Source organism: Aspergillus ochraceoroseus, assembly GCF_002846915.1.
Source record: "Aspergillus ochraceoroseus IBT 24754 chromosome Unknown P175scaffold_1, whole genome shotgun sequence".
Classification (NCBI taxonomy): Eukaryota; Fungi; Ascomycota; class Eurotiomycetes; order Eurotiales; family Aspergillaceae; genus Aspergillus; species Aspergillus ochraceoroseus.
The window spans coordinates 1,773,771-1,801,135 of record NW_024468476.1 but is presented as its reverse complement, the minus strand read 5'-3'; the positions used below and the strand labels follow the sequence as shown (position 1 = coordinate 1,801,135).

The window sequence follows — 27,365 nt, the reverse complement described above, 5'->3', positions numbered from 1 at the left end:
CCGTGGCCGGAGTCTGGATTATTGAGGTTATCGACGATATTGGAAGAGGTGAAGTCGTTCGTGAAATATGCCTGTGGCATTTTGAAGGTTGGGAATGAGAAGCGCATAATACTGGCTTCCTTGATTGCATGAAGCGATGCCTTATATTTTTGTCACTGTACTATATACATCTATTGTTACAATACTTCTCAAAATCTGGAAATCTTGAACTTATAAGAATTTACCCTGAAAATGCCTGGGAGGGGCGTGGTAAAGATAAAGATTTTCAGTCTAGGAGGTTAGAAAACAGAACAATAACCTTCAACACCATAACACCGTTTCCCCCTTATGTGATGAGAGAAGATCAGGGTCACCCGGGAGTAAAAACCCCCATCTTACGTGGGACACCTCACACTCTTGGATGCATATTAACAGTACAAGTATTCGGGAATGTGGCCGAAGCCAGTTTTAAGCTTTGTATAACGTGTCAAGGAAGCCTTCTGCAAGGCGGCTCACAATGCTCTTGTCAGGCATGCTTCCAGCCACACCATAAAGGGCTGCAGTGTCACCGCGTTTGATGATATATGACTTGCCCTGTCGCTTCCTCTCCTCGGCCTTTTCCAGTTCCTTGCCAACAACCTCAACCAGGTCCGAAGTGAGCTTATCGACGGCAGCGGCCGTGGGGATGGTGAAAGCTACATGGATCGCCGGAGGAGATTGAAGGGCGTTGAGGTGCCAGCCTTTCGCCGATAAATCATCTGCAATATCGTAGATATAGATAGCAGGGTTCTTGCATTCGAACGCAACAACACTGACCATGGGCTTTCCCACAATTCCAAGGTGGTTGGAGAGTCGTTCGTCCTCCATGATGGATGATTCGAACTTCTTAGCCGCATTGACAATATCAAGACAGCTTTTAATATATCCAGCTTCTCCAACGCTCATGAGACTGGCCCAGCAGCCTGCAATCAAGGCACCAGGGCGGGAACCAGCGACGCCGGGAGATGCGTAGACACCGCCAGACCAGTCGGGGTAAATGAAATACTGATGGCTGCGATATACCCGGTTGCGATACAAGAGGACCGAGTTACCCTTAGGGGCGAATCCGTATTTGTGGGTGTCAACACTGATACTGGTTACTCCTGGTTGGCGGAAATCGAAACCGCCCTCTTCTTCATATGGCGAAGGGAACCCTGCCTTCTTGAGGTGGGCGATGACAAAAGAACCCAAGCAGCAGTCGACGTGGAGAGGGACCTTGTAAAACGTGGCGAGTCGGGACAAAGCCGGGATATCATCAACCATTCCGTGAGGGAAGTTTGGTGCAGACCCAACAAGCAGAACAGTGTTGGGGTTGATCAGTCGTCGCACGGCAGCAATATCGACCTTATACTCAGGAGCAGGACAGGGAACGCGGTGCAACTTGATCCCAAAGTAATTAGAGGCCTTGATGAAGGCAGCATGTGCGGTATCGGGAATAATCCTTTAGACCGGTCAGTCAGAAAAGAAAACACCCGATCGAAAGGGAGTTGCTATAGCTCACATTTCGGGCTCAGTCACACCTCGTTCGGTAAACGCCTTCTGACGCGCCCCAAGACAGGCCATAAGAATAGATTCAGAACCACCGCTGGTCGTAACACCGGCGCCATCAGAAGGACCATTGAACAAAGCAAGCACCTGTTTTCGGCCCAGTTAGCATCTATGCAGTGCCCGAATCCTCTTCTAAAGATTGAAATACCATTGCGACGATCTCCGCCTCCATCTTGCGCACACCAGGGAAAACATCAGGGTGGATTGGATTCGCGACACCGAATTGCTCAAAGGCCTCGGCCTGGATCTTCAACAGGTCCTTGCCACCGTGGTACACTGCACCACTAACCCGACCATCTTCCCATCTTGTATGTTCCATATTCGCAAGCTTGTCGAGTTCGGCGCGTATCTGCTCGGGGGTCCATGCCTCCTTGGGCAGGGTCAAAAATCGGGTAACGCCAGGTCCAGATGCTACGAGCTTCGATTCGAGATTCTCAATGGCCGTTGAAACCTGCTTATCGACTTGCCCGCGGACTCCGGGGACACGTAGGAAGACAGAGTAACAGAAAAGGCGAATCGACAGGAAAACATGGCGGATGCCGCCAAAGAGACCGTAGCCTCGGAGGAAATAGAATGTCTTGCGAACGTAGCGGAAGAGGAAGAGAATGAAGATAAGATTTCGAATCCTGCATTTTCCCGCAAACCTCATGTTAGAGATAAAATACCCAAATCTAGAGCTTTAACTGGACCAACAAAGACTATGTGTATGGCAAACCCGGACGATGGGAGATCGATGGATGCTCCACTTACAAATCCAAGTTTAGGATAGCCAGCTGAGCGCCGTGAGTTTTGCTATAGCCCAGCAGCTTGTTCTGCAGCGCGACTGGCAGAACAGAGGAAGCCATTCTCCCCCCTTGCTATGCTATTCAAGCCTTGGTAACAATAAACGAGGGGAAAATGTCGAAGGTAGGTAGGTAGGTGGGGTGGAGTAGAAGGAAATATGGGGGAGAAGAGTCTCTTGTTAAAGGAAGCAGGACGAGAACCGAAGGAGGGACGGATCTCGGGTTTCGGAAGCCACAATGCGCTTGTGTTGGAGAGAACTGCTAGTAGATAGGTGGTTAGTTAGTTAACCTAATAAAGTAATAATGACAAAACAATAGAAATCACGATGATTGGAGCCGGCACTCACCCAAGTAAGGCCCTTAATCATGGTACAGAGAGAGATAGTTACAGAACAGTGGAGACCGAACGGTCCGGAAGGCTGCCTCGGCTACTTTCGCATCCCACTCCGTGATGGGAGTTACAAGAGAAAGAGTTATAACTGGTGCGATGGAGTCTACCAGTGGAGTTTGCAGAAACCAAGTGTTTAAAATCTTGTCGTACCTACTACTTTATCTATATATTCTCCATTCTAGGAACTGCACTGCTGCGGCCTGTTTATATACAGGGCCCATCTGTAGGACCAAAGCTCGCATCACACCAGTCTCTCTCCCTCTGCTTTTGTTTCAGGGATAAAAAAACCCACTTTTTGGAACCCCCAAATAACACAAGATGAATATCCCAGTCCACATAAATAAACACCAGTTCATGAAAAACCAAAAAGAAAAAAAAAAATTAAAGAAAGGAAATCCACGTCTCTCTTCTTGCAAGGAGTCGCTTGGGGAATATGATCAAAGCTCTAGGAAAACAGGGTCACCGTATTCCAAATGGAATAGTTCATAGCAAATGAGAGAAAAAAAAAAAGAAACAGAGGAAATGAAGTGCTCGTTTAAGCGGCAACGCCCTGAGCAGCCAGCTCCTTTTCCTTGGCAATGAATTGAGCATGCTCATCAGCGGTCAGATCAAGAAGAGGCTTGTTCTCTCCGGATTTGAGGTTGCGGTAATAAGCGCGGATGATGCTGTCAGCATCGTCAACGGCAATGGGGCGGATATCAGCCAGGGCCTTGATCTTGGCGGTGCACTCCTTGTACTGGTCATCGGTCATCTGGACGTTGAGTTGCTGAGCACGCGACTTGATGGCATTCCAACCGGTCAAACGCGAGGCAAAGTGGACGTATCTTGTCATACCGAAATCAGCGGGGTTGATGATCTCGTAGGTACTGGGGTTGTTGAGGATGGCCTTGGCGTGGATACCGGCTTTGTGCGTGAAGGCACAGAAACCGGTGATGTAGTTGTTAAAGGGAATGTTAACCTCCACGGCCTCGGCAACGAGATCTTCGATATCCTTGAGCTTCTCGAGCTTATACTTGCCCTTAACGTACTGGGGATCGGCAACCATCATGCGGGCCATGAGACCCCCCAGAGGGGTGATACCGTTGCGCTCACCGATACCGAGAACGGAGGTATCGATGTGGGTAGCACCAGCCTCAAGAGCACAGTAGGCGTTAGCGATGGCGCAGCCGGTGTCGTTGTGGAAGTGAGTTTCAATGTCGCAGCTAACGACGCCTCTCAGAACGCGGACGAGCTCGTAGACTTGGCGAGGGGACGCACAGCCAACGGTGTCGGCAATACCAACACGGTCGACACCAACCTGGTCAACGGCGGAGTAGATAGAGAGGAGGTCAACGAGGTCAGAGCGGAAAGAGTCCTCGGAGGAGAAACGGATCTCAATGCCCTTGGACTTAACAAAGTTGATGACTTCAATGGCAGTGTTCTTGATGTAGGTCATGTCCTTACCGTGAGAGTGCTCACGAAGATAAGAAGAGGTTCCAATGACGACGTCACTGTGCAAATGGATCAGTACAGGGCCAATAGGTACACGCAAAACAAAGCCTTCCCACAGAATTGAAACTTACACTCCGTCGACACCAGTCTCAACGGCAACCCGGGCATCATCCATGTGGCATCGAATGTGAGTAAGGATCTATATAAATTATTAGTGACGGGATGCCATCATCAACTGGGCTCGCAGTTGAACGTACCTTGGCCTTGAGACCTAGCTTGCAGATGGCCTCACAGTCACGTCGGGACTGCTCTGAAGCACAGGGGCTAGTAAGCTCGATCTAAATCACCATTAATCGTTAGCGATTATCCTTGTTAAGAATAACGATATTCATCTGGTATGACTCACATAGTCGACACCAAAGTCATCGAGAGCCTTGGCAATCTCGATCTTCTTCTCGGTGTCGAAAAAAGCATTGGCGAATTGCTCACCCTCACGAAGAGTGCTCTCGATGATCTTGAAGCGGGAGACGTTGCTCAGGAAATCAGTAACACCAACGTTGTGGCCGTAGGGGTTGCGGGTAGCAGAGGGGTGAGGGTTCTGGCGGGTTTCGACAGCAGTGTAGCCGGGATGGTTTCCTTGTTAAGAAATCAGCTACAGGTGATCGGGAAGGGAGATTATCTTAGACGTATGACTGTACCTTCAGAGTGGCCGTTAACGCCATTTGTATGCCCATTGGGCTCGTTGTCTGCACCAGGGCACATTGTGCGAAAGATAGATAGTGGGGGAGGGGATGCCTAATAATCTCAATCCGGAAAATGGTGGGATGGACTAGAAAATATGGTGAGTTAGGTACAGGTGACGAAGTATGAGAGAGCGGGGATGGAAGAGGAGATACTAACACTCGAGTCCACGGGTGAAATTCAAGTGTTTATATGCTTTAGCAGATGAAAAGGAGTCAAGAAAAGAGTCATAGGCCTAAGAGAGAGAAAGAGAGAAGAGAGAAAAGTGGGTGGAGTTTTAACAAAGCGGGCAATCTACTATGATTGATTAATCATTCACAGACTATGATGACTCCTCTCTCTGCTGCTGGCGGCGGCAATGAAAAATTTCACACACGCCGAGCACCGCAGTTGGAACTTTTTTTTCTTTTCCCTCATTTGTGGGGAACCTGCGTCCATTTGCTGCACATTAAACAGTCCAATTACTACTCTATAGCTTCCAAAGGAGAGAAAAAATCATAATAATTCCCCCAGTTTGATCAGTCTAGTTAATCTATCTAGTCATTGTTATTACTACTTCGAATTGTTCTTTACTACCTACTAGTAGTAGAAGTAGAAGGTACTTGAACAATGAATTAATGGAAAGGCATCCAAATCATTGTCTTCGATTCGGTATTGTCCAGCGTAATTTCTATACCATACACTTCGTAATTTTCCTCTGTACCCTGGAAAGATTTGCCACAGCAGACCCTGTCATGTCGCGAGGGTGAGTCCACTGCGTGCTTGTTTATTTCAACTTTTATTTTCATAGCCTTATTCTCATTGAGGTATGACCTGACATTGTGAACTTCCATCCTTGCGCGTGAGAGTGGGTATTCTGTACTTGGTTTATATCATTTTTAAAGGGGGCCGACATCGGCTGGTGGTAGAAGAAAGTCCGAATGAAGAAGTCGCGAGGGCGATTTTCAACCAACCTCAGACCTAAGGAAAGTGTTTTCCTATTACAGTTTATTACGGGTTAAAAGTACCAAAAGTACTGGCGTCTAGAAAGTCCAAAATTGATAATCAAGGGTCAAAGCCTGGATCCTTATTTGTTGTAAGCGACGTACCTAAGTCTGTAATTCTTTTGAATCATTAGAGAGAAGCGAGAATACTTTTCTCTCGTTGGTGGTCGCCATGGGAAATGATCGAATAATAGCCATGGTAAGTCCTGCCCAGCACTTAGTAAACCCCGAACTTTATGCTTTCTCTCTATCTATATGTATACCTTGGATAGGATAATAGCCTCTGCGGGCATTGTCGCCAAGTTTCCAATTATAATAGTTCATAAAATACATACCCGTAACGCGGATGCTAATTCATTGTTGATGGTTGAAGCTTTCCCCATAGTCGTTTGACTCACACCCCAGTTAAGAATGTATGGATGCCCTGATCTAGAGGCCTCGGGAAGCGGAGTATGAACAAAGAGAGACGACGGCTTTTCCCACTCCCTCTCATGGGTATCATATCATATCATATCATGGCCATGCCAGCATGCTAATTTTGGGCCTTCTCAAACCGCCCAGCTTTTTAATTTAGACACATCCCGTCTGAAAGCATAGCTACCAGTGCGCTCGAGTTCATTGTTGTACCTATTTGAAGTAGTCCCTTCAAGCAGCCCTGCCTCAAGGTCATCCGAATATTTCTTCAAAACGGTAGATTCGTCGGAATCACTACTTTGCTTTCTATCATTCTCCAGGCGCTGAGTCTTGGATTTCCCGATGCCGTATCCCTTGTTTCGAAGTTGGGTGAAAGTCCGCATAATAAACATCCTGTTCTTTCGCATCCCACAGACTAAGCCAGCCACAACAGCAACCACAACAGCAAGGCTCACCGGAAGACCTATGTAAAGTGCCAATTTATTGAAAGTGGCCGGTGGAGAAGGTTTGGAGTAGTTTAAAGGTTTAGGGCGAAGCATAATGGTCGGGCCCTGTCGAGCGCTAGCCCGACGATCCAAGGTAGGGTCAAGCTCGATAATGTAAAGAGTCAGTGAGTTATTGGCTTTACCCTGGAGCCATTCGTAGCGCATATGAATAGGGATATATCCGTAGCTATTAGCCGTCCTCTTGGATGTGAATGCTGAGGTCCCTTCGGCTGAGTCTGAGTATCTCAGCTCAATGTTTACAGTAGCATTAAGAGGATAAAAGTCGGCATTCCACGTTACATAGTATGTTGTGTCAACCAGGACATCTGCGCCATTCACTGGAAGACAGAATGGCACAAAAGGACCGTTAAAGTCAGTGCAGATCGGGAAGTCACCAGAGGAGATCCGGTCAGAACTGTTGTTTCGCTCTGGAATGATACTGTCGGGGCTAGAAATGGATCCATTCGCCAAACTTGTTCCTATTAAGCATATAGAATCAACCAGGTCAAAATCTGTTCATGCTATGACTCGATTGCTTGGCCATACTAACCGAGATCAGAATTAATGTCTCGTCCCACGACAGCCCCGAGGCTGTAGCTTGCAAGAGCTATAGTTGTCAAGAGTATGACAAGTTGGTTCCAAAAGACCTCACGGTAACTCGGTGGTTGCCTCATAATAGATGCAAGAAGGGATACGTCAGGTAGAAGTCAAGCAATCGATAACTGTTTCCCGTGCTAGTGGGTTAATCAGATGCCCAAACAATAATCTGACACGACAAAGACTTAGAAAAGATATTTTGTGGTGCTTTATTCTGGGTTGATGATGCGTACTTTGCGGGTAGAAAAGCGATTCAAGAAAAAGACTGGATGGCATAGGGAAGGCGCCATCTTATGAGCGCAAGCGATAAATTTGGAAGTGACCCCCTTAGGACTACCCATCATAGCTATTAAATTGCAATTCCCCCGCTGGCAAAGTTGAATAGCTGTACCAACTATGGTTTGATTGAGGGTTCCGCAACAAATCAACTCTGTTGGAATGGACAAAACACTATTACTCAGAGGAACAGTTCTAGATAATCATGTATCAGAGTAGATTCACCACCTTTTAGACTCAGATCGCATGAAGGTTGGAGAATACCTACCTAAGTATTGGTGATGGGAGTTTCATACATTCTTCCTTGAGTTGATCGGATGATATAATCAGCCTCTCATACAACAAACAGGGTAAACACCAACTCCCCAGGACGATGATGTTACAGCTTTCTTCCTGCCATATTACATACAAATTTGAATTTGAATTTTTCTGTTTTCTGTTTTCTTTTCTTTCGAGGGCTTCTTCGAAGCTTCCAGTTCCAGTTCCCCGCTCCCGAAGCTGCCGTGCCAGTCGGGGCATTGCCATTTAGAGTTAGGCCACCTGTCGCGGGCAGTCCGTGTATCGTGGCTATTTCAATTTAGCCAGAACACGGTTCCTAAGCTGCCTACTCCGTACTGTCCGTTCTTTGGCCTTTCCAACCGTCCAGTCCTCTCCAAAGTGCGCCTGCCATCTCATCCATCAGCCCAGGTTTGTTCATTCCATCAGTATTGTATATTTCGATGACTTTAATGCTTACCAACGCATGATTCTTTGATACTAGCATCATGCGCTTCATCCAACTTCTCGTCCTCGTCCCAGCGCTGGCTGCGGCCCAGGAGCAGCAGGTTCCTCTCGCGGACCGTGTTCAGGGCTGGTTCAACAAGGCCAAGTCTTATCTACCTACTGCGACTCCGGTTATCCCTGTCGTCGAGAAGGTCGCTGAGCCAGTGAAGGTTGTCAAGGAAAAGGCTGTTATCCCTTTCAACCTGACTAACTGGGAGGGGCTTCTGGAACCATCCTCAGAGCCTCAGGATTGGCTTCTTTTCATCACTGGCGGAAATAAGACTTGCTTTGGCCGTTGTGCCCAGGCGGACAAGTCGTTCAATGTAAGGCCGTCCGTCCATGGGGGAAATGAAGACGGTAGAAATGGACTGCACTGATATAGGGGCTAATCGTTTCGTTTTATAGGAATCCGTCCCCCTTTTCGCCGCTGATCCCACATCTCCCAACCTTGGTTACCTGGATTGTGAATCTAACCAGCTTCTTTGCTCCATCTGGTCTGCCGGTGCTCCTTCCGCTTGGTACTTCAAGGTCCCTGAGGCTCAAGCCAGCGGAGAGCGCGCTCCTACCGCCCTGCACATGGTCTACCTCAACACCACCACCGTTACTCCGCAGACGATCTATAGGATTCACGCTGAGAAGACCTATGAGAAGAGGCCTGCCTACGATGGCGCTTTCCACCCCACGGATGGCTGGTTGGCCCAGTATGGTCTGCTTGTGCCTGTCGGCTATATTATCTACGGCTTTGGTGCTGTTCCTAGCTGGCTCTTCATGATTCTTGTTAGCTTTGCCAGCCGATCCATGATGTAAGTCACATTTGACAGGGCTACTGTTGTCATTCTACTAACCGCAGCACTAGGAGCCGTCGAATTGGAAACACTGGAGCCCCCGCTCCTCGTGCTGATTAGGCACTGTTCTCATGGGTGGAGTTTATTGTTCTACAAAATTTCGTGATCAGGGATGTATATATAATGATCTAGCCGTATCCTCTGATCTCATAAATACGGACTGTGTTCTGGCATTTGGTTGTTCTTTATCATTCATCTTACACTGTACTTGTTTTAGTCGAAGGGGGTTTAAGAGACTGTCCGCATAAAATACAATAGACATAACGTCTTTAATCACGATCACCTACCTTTCTGACTCCTTGGAAACTCGGTCTCCTATGCTCCGAAGTTGAGCAGAGTCCTATCAACGTCAGCTATATATAATACTTTAGGTAGTTATAATTCTGCGGTTGATGAAACTATAAAATACACGTGATAGCAGAATGTTCAGATATGAATCGGATTTGAAAAGCCAATAGAGAAGAAAAAAATGTATATTAAAGACAATCAACTAAAATCCTCGAGATCATTCTAAAAATTCCCAGAGAATTTGAAAACTGAAATCCACCCCCACAAGGCTAGTAAGATTTTTTTTCCCTCGCCCACCTACTATACAAACCAGACACTTGAACTCCCGCGACCACCAAACTCATCTTAATCCCGCTGCGAGCTTTCCCGTCAACTTTCCCCATTCCCAACCAACCTAGCAACCCTCCCACAGCCATCGCCAATATGACGGACCTTGACCGCATGCCTCCCTCAACTACGACATACATAGTCGCCACAGCCATTATAGCCGGTATTACCGGTTACTTCATCGGACAGGGAGCATCGCTAGGCCTATTCTCCGCCTCGAAGGAAAAAGAAGGCTGGCCGAATAGCTACAATGTGAAGGTGCACCAGGACTCATCGGACGAGGAATACGAGGAGGAAGAGGAAGAGGAGAGCGAAGAGGAAGAGCTAGAAGGTGAACTGGGTAATTTTGAGAATAATACGGAGGAGGTCAAGCTTGTGCTTGTTGTGAGGACGGATTTGGGGATGACCAAGGGTATTTATTTTAACTATTTGCCTATGCCTTTCGCAACTCCCTCCATTTTTTTCTTTTCTTTATTCGTTCGTTTTAAAAGCTTTGTTTATTATGCCCTTGGCCTTGAGTTGTCTTGACATGCAGAGTCTTTTTTTTTTTTTTTTTGGGGGTTGAGGATGAGTGTGCTAATATCTATCTGGGTTTCCTACTACAGGCAAAATCGCTGCCCAGTGCTCTCACGCTACACTTGCATGTTACAAATACATGGTCGCAAACTCTTCCGGCTCTGTACTGCTCCGTCGATGGGAACGACAAGGCCAGGCAAAGATTGCGCTGCAGATAAAATCAGAGGAGGAATTGCAGCTGCTCCAGGCGCAGGCCGTCAGTCTTGGACTTTGCGCTCGAGTTATTCAAGATGCTGGACGCACTCAGATTGCCAGCGGAAGCAGGACGGTACTTGGCATCCTGGGACCCAAGAGCGTTGTTGATACAGTTACGGGACATTTGAAACTGTTGTAATCGGGTTCTGGGTTGGTGTTCTGCGGGATTCCAAGAACGACGGCGTTAGGACTACCCCTATTTGCATAGATACTCTTTCGAGTACTGGGAACGCAGCATGATAATGATATGATATGCCATGGGCTTCTAGACACCCATCCAGTAGAAGCATAATGCACAACGTGTAATATTTAAAGCTGCCAGCCAGCATTCAACAAAAGGGTCTTCGCTTTCCGGCTCTACAAGCTATAGGTACTTCACATAAAAGCTATTTGTGAGAAAAGAAGAGATGTTGGCCAGTCATGGTTTATCCCTAACCTCATCAGCCGACGGCCAAATCGGTAAAGAGAACAGGAATATGACGCCGTCAACAGCCAGGCCATCCAGCCGAGCTCACCGATCATCCGAAGACAAAAGGGAGCTCAAGACCAGAGTGATACCTAGCGCCGACATTTAATCTAAGATCTGTCGACCGGAAAATAAACCACCAAACCTGGAAAAAAAAGTGGTGGCTCCTTAAGTCGTCGAACTGTCCAGTAATCAACCGAAACACAGAAACAGCTTTTCTCGTGAGAGAAAGTGCCTCCATGATCAGGATCGCTGGACACAGATCCGTTGTGTTCTGTTGATGAAGAAGAAAAGAAAAAAAAAATTCTTGCGGACCAGCAAAAGCCGCCTTTTATCGCTGGCGCTAAGTGCGCGCTAAGGATTTATCGCGCTAAACCTTACCGAGAAATAAATCGATTATGTAATACGCAGCGAGTCTGTCTGTTATGGGTTTAGTCTTATGGAGGTGACCATGCTAAGCTAAGCTAAGGGCGTCATGTGATAGAGTCCCGCCTCCAAATTAGGTGGCTGACTTATCGGGAACTGCCTGGATAAGTTTAACAAACGGGTTTGTTCACCACTGAACAACCACCACCCTTCTCCCTTGGTTTTGCTTTCTTCCGACTGGTATTATCTGTTATACGGCCGGTAAACCCAACATGGCGGACGCTATTTCAATCGAGCAGAATAACAAGATCCGGGCGGCCCTAGGACTCAAGCCTCTCCCTGTACCTGGGGCGGACGGTCCAGTTTTCAAGGAATCCAACGATGGCTCTTCGTCGGACGAAGAGCCAGCCAGCACCCTGGAATCGCGACAAGCACAGGCCTCCGAGAACTGGAAGAAGATGCAAGATGACACTGAAGCGAAGCGCAAGCGGGAAGAGCGGAACGCTGCAATCAGGAAGGCACGCGAGCTCGCGCAGAGGAATGCGAAACTCGAAGGAACGACACTAGGAGATGGCATGGATATGGATGTGGATACGAAGACGTGGTTGATCCAGTCGAAGAAGCGACAGAAGAAGATCGAAAAGGAGCGCGCGCGCAAATTGGCGGAGGAGTTGGAGGAGCGGCAGCGCGTGGCGGAGTATTCGGCTGCCGACCTGTCCGGGATTAAGGTTGGACATGAGGTTGGGGATTTCGAGGGAGGCGAGGAGCATATTCTTACGCTTAAGGACACTACGGTTGACGAGAACGAGGAGGAAGGCGATGAACTGGAGAATGTTGAGTTGCGGGAGAAGGAAAAGACGAGTGAACGACTGGAGCTGAAGAAGCGCAAACCGGCTTATGATCCGACGCAAGAGAACGCTGGGATATTGTCACAATATGACGAGGAGATTGAAGGCAAGAAACGAAAGAGGTTCACGCTTGATGCTCAGGGATCTACTGTGGAGGAACAAGAGGCCAGACAACAGGAAGCCTCCGACAGGTTGAAGAGAAACATCATCAGCCTTGACTTGGACACGGAAACCCCCACGTCGGATTACATGGACATAAGCGAGATTAAGGTGAAGAAACCGAAAAAGAAGAAGGCCAAGACAACCAAGAAGAGATCTGCCCTTGATGATGAGGATATCTTCCCCGCTACAGAATCGGCGGATACATCGAACGGCGGTTCATCCATGGATATTGACACTATCAATGGCGCCCCAACACCAGCGCCAGCTCCTCGCAAGTGGGAAAACGAGAACGTTTCATTTGTGGACGACGACGATCTACAAGCCTCTTTAGCTCGCCAAAGACGAGCGGCATTTAAAAAGCGACAGAGGGCGAGACCAGCGGACCTCGTACAACAACTTAGAGAGGAAGAGTCGCAGACCCCGATGGAAGTGGAAACCCCAGATGAGGAAGAGCCAGGGCTAGTAATCGATGAGACTTCCGAATTTGTCTCCAATCTACAGAAACCAACACTACCAGAACCCCGTGAACCACGAGGAGCAACGACGGTAACCGAATCCCCGCGAGCTCAAACTGAGGAACCTGGCGACGGCGAACAGCCGCCTGAGGTTGATGGGGACGATGTGGATATGGAAAGGTCTTATCATGACATTGACGACGAGGAGGATCTCAAGCGCGAGGAAGCACAGGGTAACGCGTCCATCAGCGGCACTGGGTTGGAAGAGGAAAGCACCTTGGCCCAGGGTCTTGGTGCTACTTTGGAGATGCTGAAAAAGCGCGGTCTGGTCAAGTCAACCGATGCCGCCGATCATAACTCGCTTCTTCGCGACCGTCAACGCTTCCTTTCGGAGAAAACCCGGCTTGAAACGGATGCTGAGAAGCGTGCTCGCCAACAGCGTGAACGTGACCGCGCTTCTGGAAAGCTGGACCGCATGTCTGCACGCGAACGAGAAGAGTATGCGCGATGGGAAAACAAGCAGCGCGACCAGCAGGATGCTCGTCACATGGCCGAAGTGTTCAACAAGGAGTACAAACCAGATATCCAGCTGCGGTACATTGACGAGTTTGGCCGTTCGATGAACCAAAAGGAAGCATTCAAGCATATGAGTCACCAGTTCCACGGCAAGGGCAGTGGCAAGATGAAGACAGAGAAACGACTGAAGAAGATCGAAGAGGAGAAGAAGCGTGAGGCTATGAGTGCTTTGGACAGCAGTCAACACACAGGCATGAACAGTGCTATGGGCGCGACTGCTCGGAAGAACCGCCAGGCCGGTGTCCGCTTGGGCTAAGGGAACGGTTTATTCGGTGTGCATGTTTCTACCTTGAACTGAAGCTCTATTATAATATTGTTTGTATCGTCTGATAACTTGATACCAAGAGAAAGAAGAGATTGGTCCTGGATTGACCTTAGAAGCCAAAATTGAGCCATCCCAATCCCTGTCTGTATATATCTTTGTCCCTGCCTTACAGGCTTACAGTTGGTCAGAGCCCGGAATAAAGAAAGTCTATCACGAACTTAATGGGTGCCTGCATGGCCTTCCACTTTATCTCACCAACACCTACATCTTCACGCCATCGGTCGAGCCTTACTCAAGGCTGGACATATTTGAGCCATGCAACAGCAACCCTTTTACGAAGAGAAGATCCCCCTCGCTATCTCTCAACTTCGAACTGATAAGCAAGTCTCCTGTTCTGAGCAAGCACTTTGACGGTGGCCAATGCCGAGTCCGAAGTTCGCATTCTCGAAGAGCTGGAAACCAAAGGATTCCCCGTGGGCTGCAAAGCTCCAGGGCAGCAGTCTCACATTCGAGAATACCGTTGGATATCCCTTTCTCGCATTAACGTGGATTTCTGGTAGTCCGCTTCTGTGGTCTGACGACTTCCCTACACGGCCACTTCGAGACAAAGTTCTGAACCAAGTCGCGGTGATACATGCATCGCTGATTGAATGCACCAAGGCGACTGGTAGTACGTCTAGTAATTCCTTGTTTTTTTTTTTGTTCAGATCTAATCCGCTCACCATTTTAGGGGTCACTGCCACCGACCATTTTACGAGAATAATCAACAACAAATTCCGCCGGGTCCGCGATGGCCTTCTTCCAGAGACCACAGAACAGGACTGTTTCGATCAACTGAACAATCTCTCCAACAGGCGGCCTGTTTCCCTCGATTCCTCCGCCTCCAGCAGCTTCTTCCCCTGCCACCGAGTTTCGTCGTCCAGAAAGATCGAGAGACTTACACCGCATCACTTCGGCCCCAAACATCACAAGAGGTGGCGTGGATGGTCCGGGTTTTATCTTCAGAGGATGCTGACTTTGATGCTTGCTTTCTGGAGTCAAGCACCAGCAAAGGGATGCATCAATGGCTCGCGCGTAACAGGTGGAGGCTTCCGTCCTGTGGAAACACCAGCAATAGCGAGTGAAAAAAATAATAATAATAAATTACAGATATTAGTCTGGCCATAGTATAATAATACAGTACTAGCTTTGTTGCCCTGGAAATAATAAGAGGAGAGGCTATACATTCCTAGGTACGGAGTATAGTTATACTAACCAGAGCAATGAGGAGAGGAATTTCTACCCCAATTCCCTGTGAGGGGAAACTACGAACAGAACAGCCTCAGGCCACCTAGAAGAAGTACACCGAAAGCGGGTCTGGATATGGTGCGATCGAATTGAGATTTGATAATCGTGTCCTTCTATTCATATTTCATACGAGAATTAATTAACCAGTTAACTAGTTAACTAACTTTTGGAATAATTTGTACCGAGTACGGAGTATCCGAGTACCTACTCCGCTCCGCTCAGGCCTGGGAAAAGCCTTACCGAGTAAGTGACAGCAGGGTTCTCCGCTTTAACCTCGCATGCCTCTAACGATGCAATTACTCTAGATCCTATGCAAGAAACATTTGTGCAGGGCCGGATATAAAAAGGGATTAAAGGCTCATCAGCCTTTTTGCCTGTCAAGTCTTTGCAAATGCTTAAAAGTTCTCGAGTTGCCTCAATATTCCACATCTTCTCCCACACCTATCATTCTCGTCTTGATCAAGTTTAGCTTCACAGAACCAGTGGTCATCAGGAAGTGTAAGAACTGCGGCACCGATGTTTTGGAAATTCAAAGCGAATGCGCCATATGCTTCAACCCCCCTCACTAGGCCAAGTATGTCTCAGTTACTCATCCTACGATCTGCGTAGGCTACCCTCTTCGTCGTAATGTTCAGCGTGCGATGCAAGATGAGGGAGAGGCTCTGTTGGTCCTCCAATCTCGTCTGCTGAGAAACTACTCAGACAGCCTCCAAAAATTGCAGCAATTCTGCGGAATCGTCATGTTCACCATCCAGCACTATTGATGGGCCTCGTCTTTCGTAGAAAGGCCACTCAAAGTGCTCAGGAAAAAAACCCGGCATATTCCCAGTCAATAATAGCCCGGATTTTCAATGTTTGAGGATCAACAATGATATTGTGCTGGCCAAGATCATTATGGCAGAAGACATATTCGTGATCTTTGGATACTTTGCGTGGCTATTCATTCTTATCTGAGAGCCGCATTACTCGATAGGGCGGCATTACTATCCCTGAAGGGCCACCAAGTACTGCTCAACTTCAGTACGGACGATACTTTTTTGATCTTCTGATAAATTTGACATAGCCACGCCGTCAATATGCTCTGTGATTAGTATGAACGAGTCATCAACCTCGAAAGCACCGTACAAAGTCGGTACAGGGATATTGCTAACGCGTCGGATGAAACGCAAAGGTGCAGCCTCCTAGTTGAGGGATATGCTTCGTGCCTTGAATGGTAGTAGGCTCTTTCGGCAGTCATTGCAGTAGACGTTGCAAGCGAATCAACCTCGATATCTCTAGTTTTCTGCCATGGTTAGGGGGATGCCACACTTCAGTCGATAACTTGATGGAATTGTTCTGGGGGAGTCACGATCGTGTTTGTGGAGAATAACGGAACCGTAGGCGGTGGAGGCGGAACAACCCCCTCTGGGCGGCTACACACCGCAAGTTCGACAGATACTGATATCAACTATTTACTCGACGAGGACTGAGAGAATATTATTAGGGGGACGTCTAGAGCCGTAGGGATCTCGTGGAAATCATGTCGATAATAAAATACCAGCGTGGTTATTTCTGGTCCGAATACATTTCTTACTAGCGCGTCCAAGACCCCGTGACTTTTGGTGCTCACCTCGGGTAAGTACATCCAAGGTACATTATCGTTGTATGGGTTCCCCGAGTCTAGCCTAGGTAGTTGGGAAGTATCAATTTACCCGACTGGAGCGGCGCTGCAGGGCCAATCAGACGGGAATCCCAACTCTCCCAGAGTCCTCAAACAAGCCCAAAATCATATGAGTCAAAAAAAAAACACCTCCGACTCGGCATCCTACTTATTTATCGCTCCCTACGGTACGATCCTTGCATTCCGATCCTCCGTTATTTTCATTCCTCTGTTGCTCGTGGCTGTCCGGAGTACGATTTCTTTTCTTTCTTTTCGTTTAGCAAGTCCCCTTCCCCTCTTCTCCCCTTTATTTCTGATATCTCTTACCCCCGGATTAATCCAATACAATCCACCATGCTGTCTACTTGGAGAATCGCCAGCCGAAAGGCTGCTTCCCGTGGCGCTAGCATGCGCACCGTGATCGCTGGTGCCAGATATGCTTCGACCTGGTCCAACGTGCCTCAAGGCCCCCCCGTAAGCTTGAATGCACACACCCTGGGAGCGATTGGCGATACCATTGCTGACAGCACGGCGCTTTAGGATGCTATTCTGGGTATTACCGAGGCCTACAAGGCCGATTCCTTCAACGAGAAGATTAACCTTGGTGTTGGTGCTTATCGTAAGTGAACCCCTCCTTCTTTGCTTCTTCGCTTCAATTGAAGTTTTTTATACGATGAGTGGATTGGAATTGGTATGCCGTGATCTGATTCGGAAACACCTGCTCACATTGTATCCGCTCACAACAGGTGACGACAAGGGCAAGCCCTATGTCCTGCCCTCCGTCCGTGCCGCCGAGGACAAGGTTGTCGCGACGCGCCTGGATAAGGAGTATGCTGGAATCACCGGTATTCCTTCCTTCACCAAGGCTGCTGCCCAGCTGGCCTATGGTGCCGACTCTGCCGTTCTCAAGGACGACCGCCTCGTCATCACCCAGTCTATCTCCGGTACCGGTGCTCTGCGAATTGGCGGTGCTTTCCTCCAGCGCTTCTACCCCCACGCAAAGAAGATCTATCTGCCCAACCCCAGCTGGGCTAACCACGGCGCCGTTTTCAAGGATGCCGGTCTGGAGGTCGAGAAGTACCGCTACTACAACAAGGATACCATTGGTCTCGACTTTGAGGGTCTGATTGCCGACCTGAAGGCTGCCCCCAGCAACAGCATCATCCTGCTCCATGCTTGCGCTCACAACCCTACCGGGGTCGACCCTACCCAGGACCAATGGCGCCAGATTAGCGACGTGATGAAGGAGAAGGGCCACTTTGCTTTCTTCGATATGGCTTACCAGGGCTTCGCTAGCGGAAACGCTGATACCGATGCCTTTGCCCCCAGACACTTCGTGAAGGAGGGCCACAACATCGCTTTGTGCCAGAGTTTCGCCAAGAATATGGTAAGAATGATGGGGCTTTTTTTTTTATCGTGGATTATTTGTCGATTAATCTCATCTACAGGGTCTCTACGGTGAACGTGTCGGTGCCTTCTCCATTGTCTGCGAATCGGCCGAGGAGAAGAAGCGCGTCGACTCCCAGATCAAGATCCTCATCCGCCCTCTCTACTCCAACCCTCCTGTGCACGGAGCTCGTGTGGCGTCTGCCATCATGAACGACGCCGCTCTCAACGAGCAGTGGCTGGGTGAGGTTAAGGGCATGGCTGACCGTATCATCGAGATGCGTGCTCTCCTCAAGAAGAACCTGGAGGACCTTGGCAGCAAGCACGACTGGTCCCACATCACTAGCCAGGTAAGAATTCTTTCCGAAGATTGGATGGGCGTGATAACTAATTATTTTGTTATAGATTGGCATGTTCGCCTACACCGGTCTTAAGCCTGAGCAGATGGATGTTCTTGCCAAGGAGGTATGTGTAGTCCCACAACAGATTTTACTATCTTATCTGATACTGACCTCGACAGCACTCCGTCTACGCCACCAAGGACGGACGTATCTCTGTGGCTGGTATTACCTCGTCCAACGTGAAGAGACTGGCTGAGTCTATCTTCAAGGTGACCGGTTAAGTGAGAGAGAGAGAGAGAGAGAGAGAGAGAGAGAGAGAATGATGGGTTAGTAGGCTAAATTGCTTGATTCTACTAGATCTATCTACCGGGTGAAGGGGCCTTGTACTGATATCCGATTGTTTTATTAGCATATTTTAGGTAAAAAGGTATATTCTTGATGACATTCATTTTACTACTTTACATCCCTGGGGTGTAATACTGCAACGTTCCAAAAAAAAAAAAAAAAGAAAAAACCACTTTTAGTAGGATTAAACATAAGTAAGCTCATGACCACCCTGATCAACTGATCTGAAATAGGATGCCAGCTCTGTACATATCACCAAGCTATTGTCCCGATCATGATCTATCACAGGACTCACATAACCAGTCTTTTTTTCTTTCTTTTTTCGCACAGATGATTGTCTCGATAAGCTGTAGTCGAATTTACCTATTGAGTATTTAGTATTCAAAATATTAACAAGGACAGAACAACCGGAATTCTTATTCCGACTCCCTGCACACAAGGATTGACCTGCAAAAAAAGAGGTCGTGGTCACTCTCCAGGGATGTGGATGAGAATGACTTTGTCTGAAGCATGCTGGTCTCATTTAATTCAATCCGAGACTTGAGTTTTTTCTTGTTTCCCGGTCACATGTACATACACCTGCGAACTGCAACTGCAGTGTTTGTGTGGTTCGTGGTCCTGTAGAGATCCGTACAGTATCTACTACTTACTTACTACCTACCTAACTACTAAGTAGCAGTAGCAGCAGCAGCAAGCTTAGTTATACGCAACTAAAGAATAGACGTGAAGTAACACTGTAACTAGAGGAAACTGTACTCTGCACATAAGATGATAGATAGGTTTCTAAGCTGTTTTACATGTCGAATTAATTATTCCAACTCCCGTACATGTCTATTCAACTAGAATGTCCCATGGGTACTCCGTACCAAGGACTGAGACTGAGACTGAGACTGAGACTGAGACACGGTTCGTATCCATTCATTCATTCATTCATCCATGTCTGCTCTTTTTTTTTTTTTTTTTTTTTTTTTCTTGAGGCAATCGAGTATGTACAAGACAAGGACTGACAACTGACAACCGACAACTAACAACGTACCTAGATATTGATTGTAAAACAGGTTTTTCTTTCTTTCTTTCTTTCTTTCTTTCTTTCTTTCTTTCTTTCTTTCTTTCTTTCTTTCTTTCTTTCTTTTCTTTTCTTTTCTTTTCTTTTCTTTGTATGGTTGTCTTTCTCTTGCGATTACTGTTATTATCTATTATCCCTTGTACTTACTCCCATTCTGCCTGCTTGGTACTCCCTTTACCTAGGAGAAACCCGCGAGGGTCTAACTTAGGTACATACAGAGTAGTAGGTAGGGTACCCTAACTACTCGTACTTACTCCGTACTTGAATTGCCATTCTAACAGACATGCCATAGCTACCACCAATAAGTACTCCGTACGGATGTACCAGGAGCGATCTACCCCTGTAGGAGAGTGAAGATACCTGGGCAGGTGGACTAGGTAGAAGAAGAAACCTACCTACCCGTCCCGTATCTCGACGGAGCTATGTACTGTAAAATGGGTCGGTTCGATTTCTAGAACCCCCGGGGGCGCTAAATGCCAATGTGTCAGACAATTAATTAACCCCAATTTGAGTCATAGAGAAAGAGGTAAATCCATAATAACTAAAAAATAAAAATAGAGTGGAGGGGTGTACTCCGTACTAGTAGGAAGTGGAGTGAGGACTGAGGCGTGTCGCGGCTATGCTGTGTTTATTATTATTAGGTAGGTAGGTAGGTAGGTAGGTATCCAGTACGCTGCGCTGCGTGCTCTGTACTCCGCAGTACGACCAACTAACTAGCTTAGCCACGAAGATCCGACTTGGAAATTAGCGAGGCATACTAGTTATGTATCATTCAACATTGTATGTTCAGGTTGTTTTGGTTTCTTTGGATTGTGATTAACTATTAGTCGTATTTCTTAGTTTGTGTTGTTGCTGTTGCTGTTATGGTTTGGAGGTTCGCATGGTGGATATGAGTCTAGCCCTGTCTGCCCTGCTCTAACGTTCGAGCCGGTGAGATGAGACCTGGAAGTGAGTTGGTGACCTGCAGATCATTTGCAACTTTGTGCTAGTATTATTCTTCAGGTGAATTTACTCGTACTACTCTGTACGGACTACGGAGGAGAGCGGACCTGATCTATAAATACAGAACGAATCTCTCGGTAGAAAGGGTTGTGATTGAGAATCAAGCTTGAAATCAAGTGAGGTGTTATAATATGTCCAGAATACCATTCTTAGCTGTTTAAAGATGGTGCAGAATGCCTACTCGGATCACTACTGCTCGTACTCCAGAAGTAATAGTTAGTACCAGTAGTCCTGCCAAGATAGAGAGAGTCGACACTCCACAGCAGAATAAGTTGAAGAAAGAACAGGGGGGCTTTCTGCACGTTTCAGGGCAAAGGCCAACGATCATAAACGAACCTGGTTTCAGTTTCACAACATGCTGCCTGTATCTGAAATGTATTATTATTATTCCCCCCCCCCCCCCCCGGTTGAGGTACCGTGTTACCTAGGTACCGACTAGGGCCTTGGTCCATGACCAAAAAAAAGAAGATAGATGTGTTGGCAGTGGCACCCATGAGTACTCCGTATACTTGGATGTTACTCCGTACATACTCTGTATAATCATCAGGGCTAAACTCCAGAGAACTGTACGGAGTAGTCGTGTCTAAAGTGGCCTGGTGGCAGTACGGCTGAAGTCCCTCGCATCGTTCGGGCCCACTAATGATCAAGGTGCAGACAGCCCAGCCAGCCATCCGGGCAGCGATCATGATTCCGGGCTGAACTGTCCGTGAAAGAAGAACCATTCCTAATGAGTTAATTCATCCAGCAGGGAAACCCACCACGAATGATGCCTGGGTGAGACGGAGGAGGGGGAGAGTTCCCAGCGTTGCGCTTCTGTACGTATATACATACAGGAGCAGTGATGTTGTAACACAGGTCCCAATGGTTGGTAGTCTTCTCTGTGGGATTTATATTTCAATAACACCCGAACCTACCTTCCTATCTTTATCGATCCTTGCGTCATCGCGAGGCCGATGGGTTATATAAGTCAGAATTCCCAGGTTGGTTTTTGCCCAGGTGGCAAATTTATATCTCATCACCTGTAAGATTTCCGTTGCCTTTTCTGCGCTTTGAATTTCGTTCCTCTAGGCAGTATTACCTAGGTCTCGCTAGAAAGCGAGTGGTGAAACACGTGGACTCATGAAGGAAAATATGTCGAGTCTGATTAAATTTAGGAGTATCTTTAAAGGGTCACTCCCGGTTATAAAAGTTATTATCAATTATCCGGGGGTGGAGAATATGAAGCCGAGAAAAAGTCCATCCTTCTACCCAGAGTACTCCGGAACTAACGCCTACCTAGATAGCCAGAGCCAGTCTCCAACTTTTCCGTTCTTGTTCGGAGTTTCTTCTGAAGTAACTAAATATCTCTCTGCGGGTGGTACTATCCCATTGATTTTCTAGTGCAAGATCATATCATACCTATTTAGACTGGGCGTTTTCCCGGCTGGAGTGGGAACTTGTAACCTGGAAGTTGGAACTGGGATCATTTGATTATTGCTCGTTTTCAATCATAAAGAATACCGAATATTAATTATTATTATTAGTGACAATCAACCAGTTTGGTTTCAATGCTGTGTATCCTTCCATTCTTCTTTTCGATGAGTGTTTTGTTTCACACAGCCAAATCAATTAAGGAGAGTCTATTTATCTAGGTAGTACGTACCTAGGTAACCCCAATAATCACTCTCACAACATCCTGAGGCGGATGGAGTACTCATGACACAGTGGGAGCGCCTGGTCGCACTGGTCGGAGTTTGTTTGAGACCCACGATGTCGGCCGGCACGAGAGATGCATGATAACTGACCACTTTACTCGTATTCTTCCTCTTCGTAACCAGAGTTATGGAGAAATGCGACTTGAGAAATCAGTCAGATTGGTCTGTATCTGCCGTCAAATTGTGAACGACATACTAGTAGTCATCCGTAGGGATATGAAAAACGAAAGCAAGGCATACCATACCGACTGGGAGTAGTATAGCATCTACTTTATTTGACTTTTCCCATTCTGCGTTTCCCCTCACAATACCTACCTAGTATCTCCTAGTGAGTTCGCTCGTCTTCCCTTCTGGTGTCGACGAGGGAGTCCGATCTTTGATGGAAATTCTCCTTTTATCTGTTTAGAGTAAATGACTGGAGATTCCTCACAATTGAATACTATCAAGATCCCTGTCATTCTTCTTCTTCTTCTTTTTGTTAGTTAGTTAACTGCTTAGTGGTAGCGTTGTCAGTACTAGGTAAGTTCCGTATAACAACCTCTTTACAGGGTGGGACTGGAGGACTCAAGTTGATAGACAAAAGGAATCTCTCTTTATTCTTGAAATCTATTTTCATTGATGGTTAAATAAAGAAGAAACCATTGACGAAGATCTGGTCTGGATCCTTGTTAATCCTCGATGAACATTGAAATGATCGTTGGTAGGGATCGAGGTTACCAGTGACAACTTCCATATTACCAAGCTTGTAATCAGTAATACAGAGAGTACTTGGTAGTGCTACTGCTAGTGGCCGTATGATCCCCTTCTCCCTTTCCTATTATTCTTCGTCTCTCTCTCTCTCTCTCTCCCTTCTAAGGATTTTCCCGAAAGTTCGTTTGAATCATAGGGAGGACCTATTTGGTATCCAATAGAGGAGCTTTTCTTTGACTGGATTTGGTTCTAGGTAGGTATTGTGCTGCTCACTGGGTTAATGCTCTCTCTCTCTCAGGTCTGATGATCTGTAAGGTATCTATCTATCTCCCAGATTCCAATACTTGGTGCTAAAGGAGTCCTTAGCAAGCCGAGAAGAGTAGGACGGAAGAGTGGGAGCCTTCGGGGCCTGCAAGTTAGCTAAAATGGTAATAAAAGGGTCGATAAAAAATTATTAATTAATTAATATGAGTGACAATGGGTTGTTGGTGGTTTTTTTTTCTTTTATTCTTTTATTCTTTTATTGGTAACCCTCTATTTATTTTAACTAGTTCTTAGTTACTACCTAGGTACTGTATGTCCGTATGTCAATAATAATATTATATTATTATTATTAATTTCTTCGTATTAAATTATTATACTTCTTAACCTACTTGGACGTACTAACTGCCATTATAACCTTTAAGCCAAACGGGTCTGACTCCTTGGGCCCAGGACAGGTACCCCGAACAATAATACCATACCGCTCCTCTCCACTCATCCTCTCTTGGTCGCCCTCTCACGCTCCGCCTGACGCTGTTGCTCTCTCTTCGGCATCATCTCATCTCATCTGTTTCCTTTCCTCTTCTCCCTCACTCTTCTCCCCTCCCCTCTCCCTCTCTCCCACTCCCTTCCTCTCTCTGAACCTTCCCCCCTCTCTGACTTCACCTTTCTCACTTACTGAACCTCCTCCAATCCACCCCATCTGCCATGGGGTTTGGTGGTTTCCAAACCTCGTTTGCCCTTCTAGATGCAAACTCCCTTTCATCTTGTTGCTTGATATATGGCGAATCTTCCTGACTCGCCTCTTCGTGAATTCGGCCGCTGACCTGCAGCCCTCACGCTGCTACCCGTCCCTCCTCCGGATCTCGAACCCGATCTCACCTATCTCAATTCTTCCTACCTGACTGACCCTCCCACCCTCGCCTCCATTACCCCTGCCTATCTTACGGCCTAATGCCTTCGCTCGAAGTCCCCGAGACCGGGCTGTCTCTGCAGAGAGATGGCCCCGGAACCGACTCTACCCTCAAATCTACCCAAATTATGCGGTTGAACCTTGCCCAGAGCACGCTCGACGACCTCATTCAAAGCCTCCGTGCTGACCAACCAGCCCGAATCCGACTGGGGAAGCACCAGACCCTCTACTACGGCTCCAAGTCCCACCATTTCCACTCCACCCCCGAGTCAATTCGATCCGAGATCTACACTAGGAATACCGGCGAGAATGGGAAACTATATTTCACAGGTGTCTTGAGCCACAGCTTGGAGGTCCAGAGGGCCAAGGAGGCTACCGCAGCCACCGACCAGGCCCTGGCAAATCTCGAGCAGAGCTTGAATGCCTTTGAAAGAGGAAAGGAATCGAAGAAGACCCACATCATAACCAACATCGAGGAGGTTCGGGCGTTGCGAGCGGGTGACAGCCGCTCAAGCACCGGCAAACAGGCTGCGATGCTTGCCCGCATGCCCTCGAGCAAAATCGAGCTGGAGAAAGATAGACTTCTCAAAAATAAGTCCAATGCCAACCGCTCCGTCACGTCCAGCCCGGCTTTAGGTGTTGCTCGCTCTCCGATCTCGGTCCCTCCCCTTACTCCTACCTCCGCACCCCTCTCCCAGAACAAGGACCGTATTCGGCTCGACGCCCTCAAGGTCCCCTTTATTCACCTCCTCGCGGTTCGCGCCGTGTCCACCAAATTTCTCGCCCGTCAGACCCGTTCATCCGTCGAGGACTGCACAGAATTGGCCCGAAAATACGGTACTGAGAATCGAATCAACCCAGAGAAGTTCGATCTGAAGGATAAAACATACAGGGACCTGGATGTCTGGAATTTTCCCTACCCATCTCAGGAAGACAGGCAGGAAGCTATCGAAAATGCCGTCTCGGCCTTTGATCGGATGAGAATTTCACGCTCCGACAAGCTATGGCAGAGCTTACTCCCCAAAGATGAGCGTGGAAAGGGCAAGTGCCTCTCACGGCTGGACTTGCGAACAGGCCCAATTAAGAAGTCCCTCACCCCGCGGGTACAAATCTCGGACGAGAATGGGAAAGAAGGATACACCACCAGCCAGGAAACCGAAAAGCCTGTGAGCAATGGCTCAAATGCCAAGACTGCGGAGCAGCCCACGCCAACCCCTAAGCCTGGTGTGAATATGCAGAAGAAACGACCCGACAAGGATTCAGCCGCGAAGAGACTGCCTGTTAAAGCTAAGACTGCTGGTAACAGTACTTTGACCGGACGTATCACGAAAAAGACCAAAGCGCCGGCGAAACCAGAAACCAAATTCAAGTCGGCCGAGTATGTCCACGATTCGGACGAAGACGATACTGATATGCCGGACGTATCTTCGTCTGAAAAGCCTCAGCCACCACAGGCCAAACCCAAACCCAAGCCATCGAGCAGACCTGCCGAGCCAAGTGCTCCCAAGGACACTTCGCATACCCCGACCCCCAAAGTCGAGCAGCCGGAAAAGCCAACCCCCAAGGCGGAGCCATCCTCCCAAGCCTTCAACAACAAGCCCTCTGCAACCAAGCGACTACCTACCGCCCGCCCACCTGGCCAAACCTCTCCCCAAAAGCCGTCGCCTCTCGGTTCCTCCCCACCAGCCAACGCCTCCGACCTGCAGAGTCGGAGTCGTTCGTCCAGTCAGAACAATTCATCCAGCTCCTCATCCTCTCCCTTGATAACCCAGCTAGCTCGTCCGCGCATCAATACGGTGACGCATGCGAAGCCACCAGCGAAGCCAAACGGGGTTACTCGACCCAGTGAAGCGATGAATCCGTTAAAACGCAAGGCAGAGCGGGAGCGACCTTCATTTCAGAGTACTGGCCGTACCGCGATGGACCTGGAGCACAAGCGACGACGGGCAGTGAGCACTTCGAGTGGCAGCACTGGGAGTGCATCCCCTCCCCTCAGTCGTGAGCTGCTGATGCAGCAATTACGGGAGAAGTCACAGAAGTTTAAACGGTATTATGCCAAGTACCGTGCGTTGCATGATGCAATGGCATCACATTCAGACCCGCCGCGGGCGGAGTTGGAGAAACTACAACGACAGCATGTCCAGCTTCAGCGCATGAAGAATGAAATTTGGGATGAAGACCGACGGCTACGAGACGGACTTGGATGAATTGACCGAACAAAGGCCTTGTACATGATATACCATGATTTTGATAATTTGGTATTTGACGGGAATCTAGGATCTACAGAACGATTTTTCCGATTATACCTTGTGTTTTTTTTTTTTTTTTTTTTTTTTTTTTGCTTTTGATTTCTGTTTCATTCTTGTTCTTGTTTTGTTGCATCTTCAGCATGACGAAGCAGTATTTTCTTTGCAGTGCTTCGAGGGCGTTTCTTGATTTCGCATTTTCTATGTGTTTGCAATCTTTTTTTAAACACTTTGCATATCAACCTGCATCCCATACTGTTTTCATCGATGATAGCTACACCTGTGCATGTAATTGGATATATAGAGGATTCCCCCAGCAAGGAGAGATGATCAGCTGCAAGGAGACAAACTCAAGCATGACATAAAGTTCCCCCCAACCGAGTCCATTTACACCGTCTTCATCCGTAGTCTGTATGTCTCACTAATTCCCAGTCTCTCATGCTCCCTGTAGAGGGCAGCCGCGTCCAGTCCAATCAGCACCGGCTTACCCCTCCCGTGGCTCTTTGGGATGGGAGTTAATTAACTTGGTAGTGAGTGAGTGAGTGAGCCTCCGCCAGGTGCCTTGTTAAGTAACAGTAACACTGACAGTTTTCGAGCTGATCTATTATTTCCTTGTAACAGGGAGAGAGAGAGAGAGAGAAACAATGTCACAATCTAATAAATTACCCCAGATCGTTGGTTGATTCTTGATAGAAACC

General features: G+C 47.7%; 10 protein-coding genes across 10 annotated transcripts; 6 read left to right on the top strand and 4 right to left on the bottom strand.

The window, feature by feature from the left end:
* Nucleotides 1-110: 110 nt before the first annotated feature.
* On the bottom strand, nt 111-2,684 carry P175DRAFT_0497395 (sphinganine-1-phosphate aldolase DPL1). Its single transcript, XM_040896270.1, has 4 exons — nt 2,317-2,684; nt 1,715-2,192; nt 1,520-1,653; nt 111-1,459 (listed from the first exon to the last, which is right to left on the bottom strand). Exons 1-4 carry the CDS (start codon nt 2,409-2,411, stop codon nt 448-450), a joined length of 1,719 nt encoding a protein of 572 aa, XP_040755675.1. The 5' UTR covers nt 2,412-2,684; the 3' UTR covers nt 111-447.
* Nucleotides 2,685-3,109: 425 nt separating this feature from the next.
* On the bottom strand, nt 3,110-5,176 carry hcsA (homocitrate synthase). Its single transcript, XM_040896269.1, has 6 exons — nt 5,071-5,176; nt 4,869-4,999; nt 4,577-4,806; nt 4,428-4,508; nt 4,302-4,369; nt 3,110-4,229 (listed from the first exon to the last, which is right to left on the bottom strand). The coding sequence occupies exons 2-6, from the start codon at nt 4,930-4,932 to the stop codon at nt 3,275-3,277; spliced, it is 1,398 nt and encodes a 465-aa protein (XP_040755674.1). The 5' UTR covers nt 4,933-4,999; nt 5,071-5,176; the 3' UTR covers nt 3,110-3,274.
* A 1,266-nt stretch (nt 5,177-6,442) lies between these two features.
* P175DRAFT_0505957 (DUF4448 domain-containing protein) lies at nt 6,443-7,467 on the bottom strand (the record flags this gene model as incomplete). Its single annotated transcript, XM_040898153.1, has 2 exons — nt 6,443-7,272; nt 7,344-7,467. 2 exons carry the CDS (start codon nt 7,465-7,467, stop codon nt 6,443-6,445), a joined length of 954 nt encoding a protein of 317 aa, XP_040755673.1.
* A 963-nt stretch (nt 7,468-8,430) lies between these two features.
* Nucleotides 8,431-9,333, top strand: P175DRAFT_0428839 (uncharacterized protein; the record flags this gene model as incomplete). The annotated part of the gene is made up of 3 exons (XM_040893322.1): nt 8,431-8,751; nt 8,834-9,231; nt 9,285-9,333. 3 exons carry the CDS (start codon nt 8,431-8,433, stop codon nt 9,331-9,333), a joined length of 768 nt encoding a protein of 255 aa, XP_040755672.1.
* Nucleotides 9,334-9,774: 441 nt separating this feature from the next.
* On the top strand, nt 9,775-10,947 carry P175DRAFT_0497391 (aminoacyl-tRNA hydrolase PTH2). The gene is made up of 2 exons (XM_040896268.1): nt 9,775-10,300; nt 10,494-10,947. Exons 1-2 carry the CDS (start codon nt 9,985-9,987, stop codon nt 10,796-10,798), a joined length of 621 nt encoding a protein of 206 aa, XP_040755671.1. The 5' UTR covers nt 9,775-9,984; the 3' UTR covers nt 10,799-10,947.
* Nucleotides 10,948-11,763: 816 nt separating this feature from the next.
* On the top strand, nt 11,764-13,788 carry P175DRAFT_0489403 (U4/U6-U5 snRNP complex subunit SNU66; the record flags this gene model as incomplete). Its single annotated transcript, XM_040895735.1, has 1 exon — nt 11,764-13,788. The coding sequence occupies one exon, from the start codon at nt 11,764-11,766 to the stop codon at nt 13,786-13,788; it is 2,025 nt and encodes a 674-aa protein (XP_040755670.1).
* A 100-nt stretch (nt 13,789-13,888) lies between these two features.
* Nucleotides 13,889-15,171, top strand: P175DRAFT_026814 (uncharacterized protein). The gene is made up of 2 exons (XM_040892738.1): nt 13,889-14,467; nt 14,528-15,171. The coding sequence occupies exons 1-2, from the start codon at nt 14,218-14,220 to the stop codon at nt 14,962-14,964; spliced, it is 687 nt and encodes a 228-aa protein (XP_040755669.1). The 5' UTR covers nt 13,889-14,217; the 3' UTR covers nt 14,965-15,171.
* Nucleotides 15,172-15,782: 611 nt separating this feature from the next.
* P175DRAFT_0505954 (aminoglycoside phosphotransferase family protein) lies at nt 15,783-16,708 on the bottom strand (the record flags this gene model as incomplete). Its single annotated transcript, XM_040898152.1, has 4 exons — nt 15,783-15,858; nt 15,899-16,020; nt 16,086-16,265; nt 16,694-16,708. 4 exons carry the CDS (start codon nt 16,706-16,708, stop codon nt 15,783-15,785), a joined length of 393 nt encoding a protein of 130 aa, XP_040755668.1.
* A 369-nt stretch (nt 16,709-17,077) lies between these two features.
* Nucleotides 17,078-18,731, top strand: P175DRAFT_0489402 (putative aspartate aminotransferase; the record flags this gene model as incomplete). The annotated part of the gene is made up of 6 exons (XM_040895734.1): nt 17,078-17,197; nt 17,264-17,342; nt 17,470-18,110; nt 18,172-18,459; nt 18,515-18,574; nt 18,630-18,731. The coding sequence occupies 6 exons, from the start codon at nt 17,078-17,080 to the stop codon at nt 18,729-18,731; spliced, it is 1,290 nt and encodes a 429-aa protein (XP_040755667.1).
* A 5,731-nt stretch (nt 18,732-24,462) lies between these two features.
* P175DRAFT_0505952 (uncharacterized protein) lies at nt 24,463-26,628 on the top strand (the record flags this gene model as incomplete). The annotated part of the gene is made up of 1 exon (XM_040898151.1): nt 24,463-26,628. The coding sequence occupies one exon, from the start codon at nt 24,463-24,465 to the stop codon at nt 26,626-26,628; it is 2,166 nt and encodes a 721-aa protein (XP_040755666.1).
* Nucleotides 26,629-27,365: the final 737 nt, after the last annotated feature.

Excerpts from the sequence above, each read along its gene's own strand:
- P175DRAFT_026814 (XM_040892738.1), top strand. The coding sequence starts at position 14,218 with ATGCCGAGTCCGAAGTTCGCATTCTCGAAGAGCTGGAAACCAAAGGAT. Across the intron at positions 14,468-14,527 it reads ATGCACCAAGGCGACTGGTA|GGGTCACTGCCACCGACCAT; the intron begins GTACGTCTAGTA and ends TCACCATTTTAG.
- P175DRAFT_0497395 (XM_040896270.1), bottom strand. The coding sequence starts at position 2,411 with ATGGCTTCCTCTGTTCTGCCAGTCGCGCTGCAGAACAAGCTGCTGGGC. Across the intron at positions 1,654-1,714 it reads AGGCGGAGATCGTCGCAATG|GTGCTTGCTTTGTTCAATGG; the intron begins GTATTTCAATCT and ends GGCCGAAAACAG. Across the intron at positions 1,460-1,519 it reads GGTGTGACTGAGCCCGAAAT|GATTATTCCCGATACCGCAC; the intron begins GTGAGCTATAGC and ends ACCGGTCTAAAG.
- hcsA (XM_040896269.1), bottom strand. The coding sequence starts at position 4,932 with ATGTGCCCTGGTGCAGACAACGAGCCCAATGGGCATACAAATGGCGTT. Across the intron at positions 4,807-4,868 it reads CGTTAACGGCCACTCTGAAG|GAAACCATCCCGGCTACACT; the intron begins GTACAGTCATAC and ends TTTCTTAACAAG. Across the intron at positions 4,230-4,301 it reads GAGACTGGTGTCGACGGAGT|TGACGTCGTCATTGGAACCT; the intron begins GTAAGTTTCAAT and ends CCATTTGCACAG.
- P175DRAFT_0497391 (XM_040896268.1), top strand. The coding sequence starts at position 9,985 with ATGACGGACCTTGACCGCATGCCTCCCTCAACTACGACATACATAGTC. Across the intron at positions 10,301-10,493 it reads GGATTTGGGGATGACCAAGG|GCAAAATCGCTGCCCAGTGC; the intron begins GTATTTATTTTA and ends TTCCTACTACAG.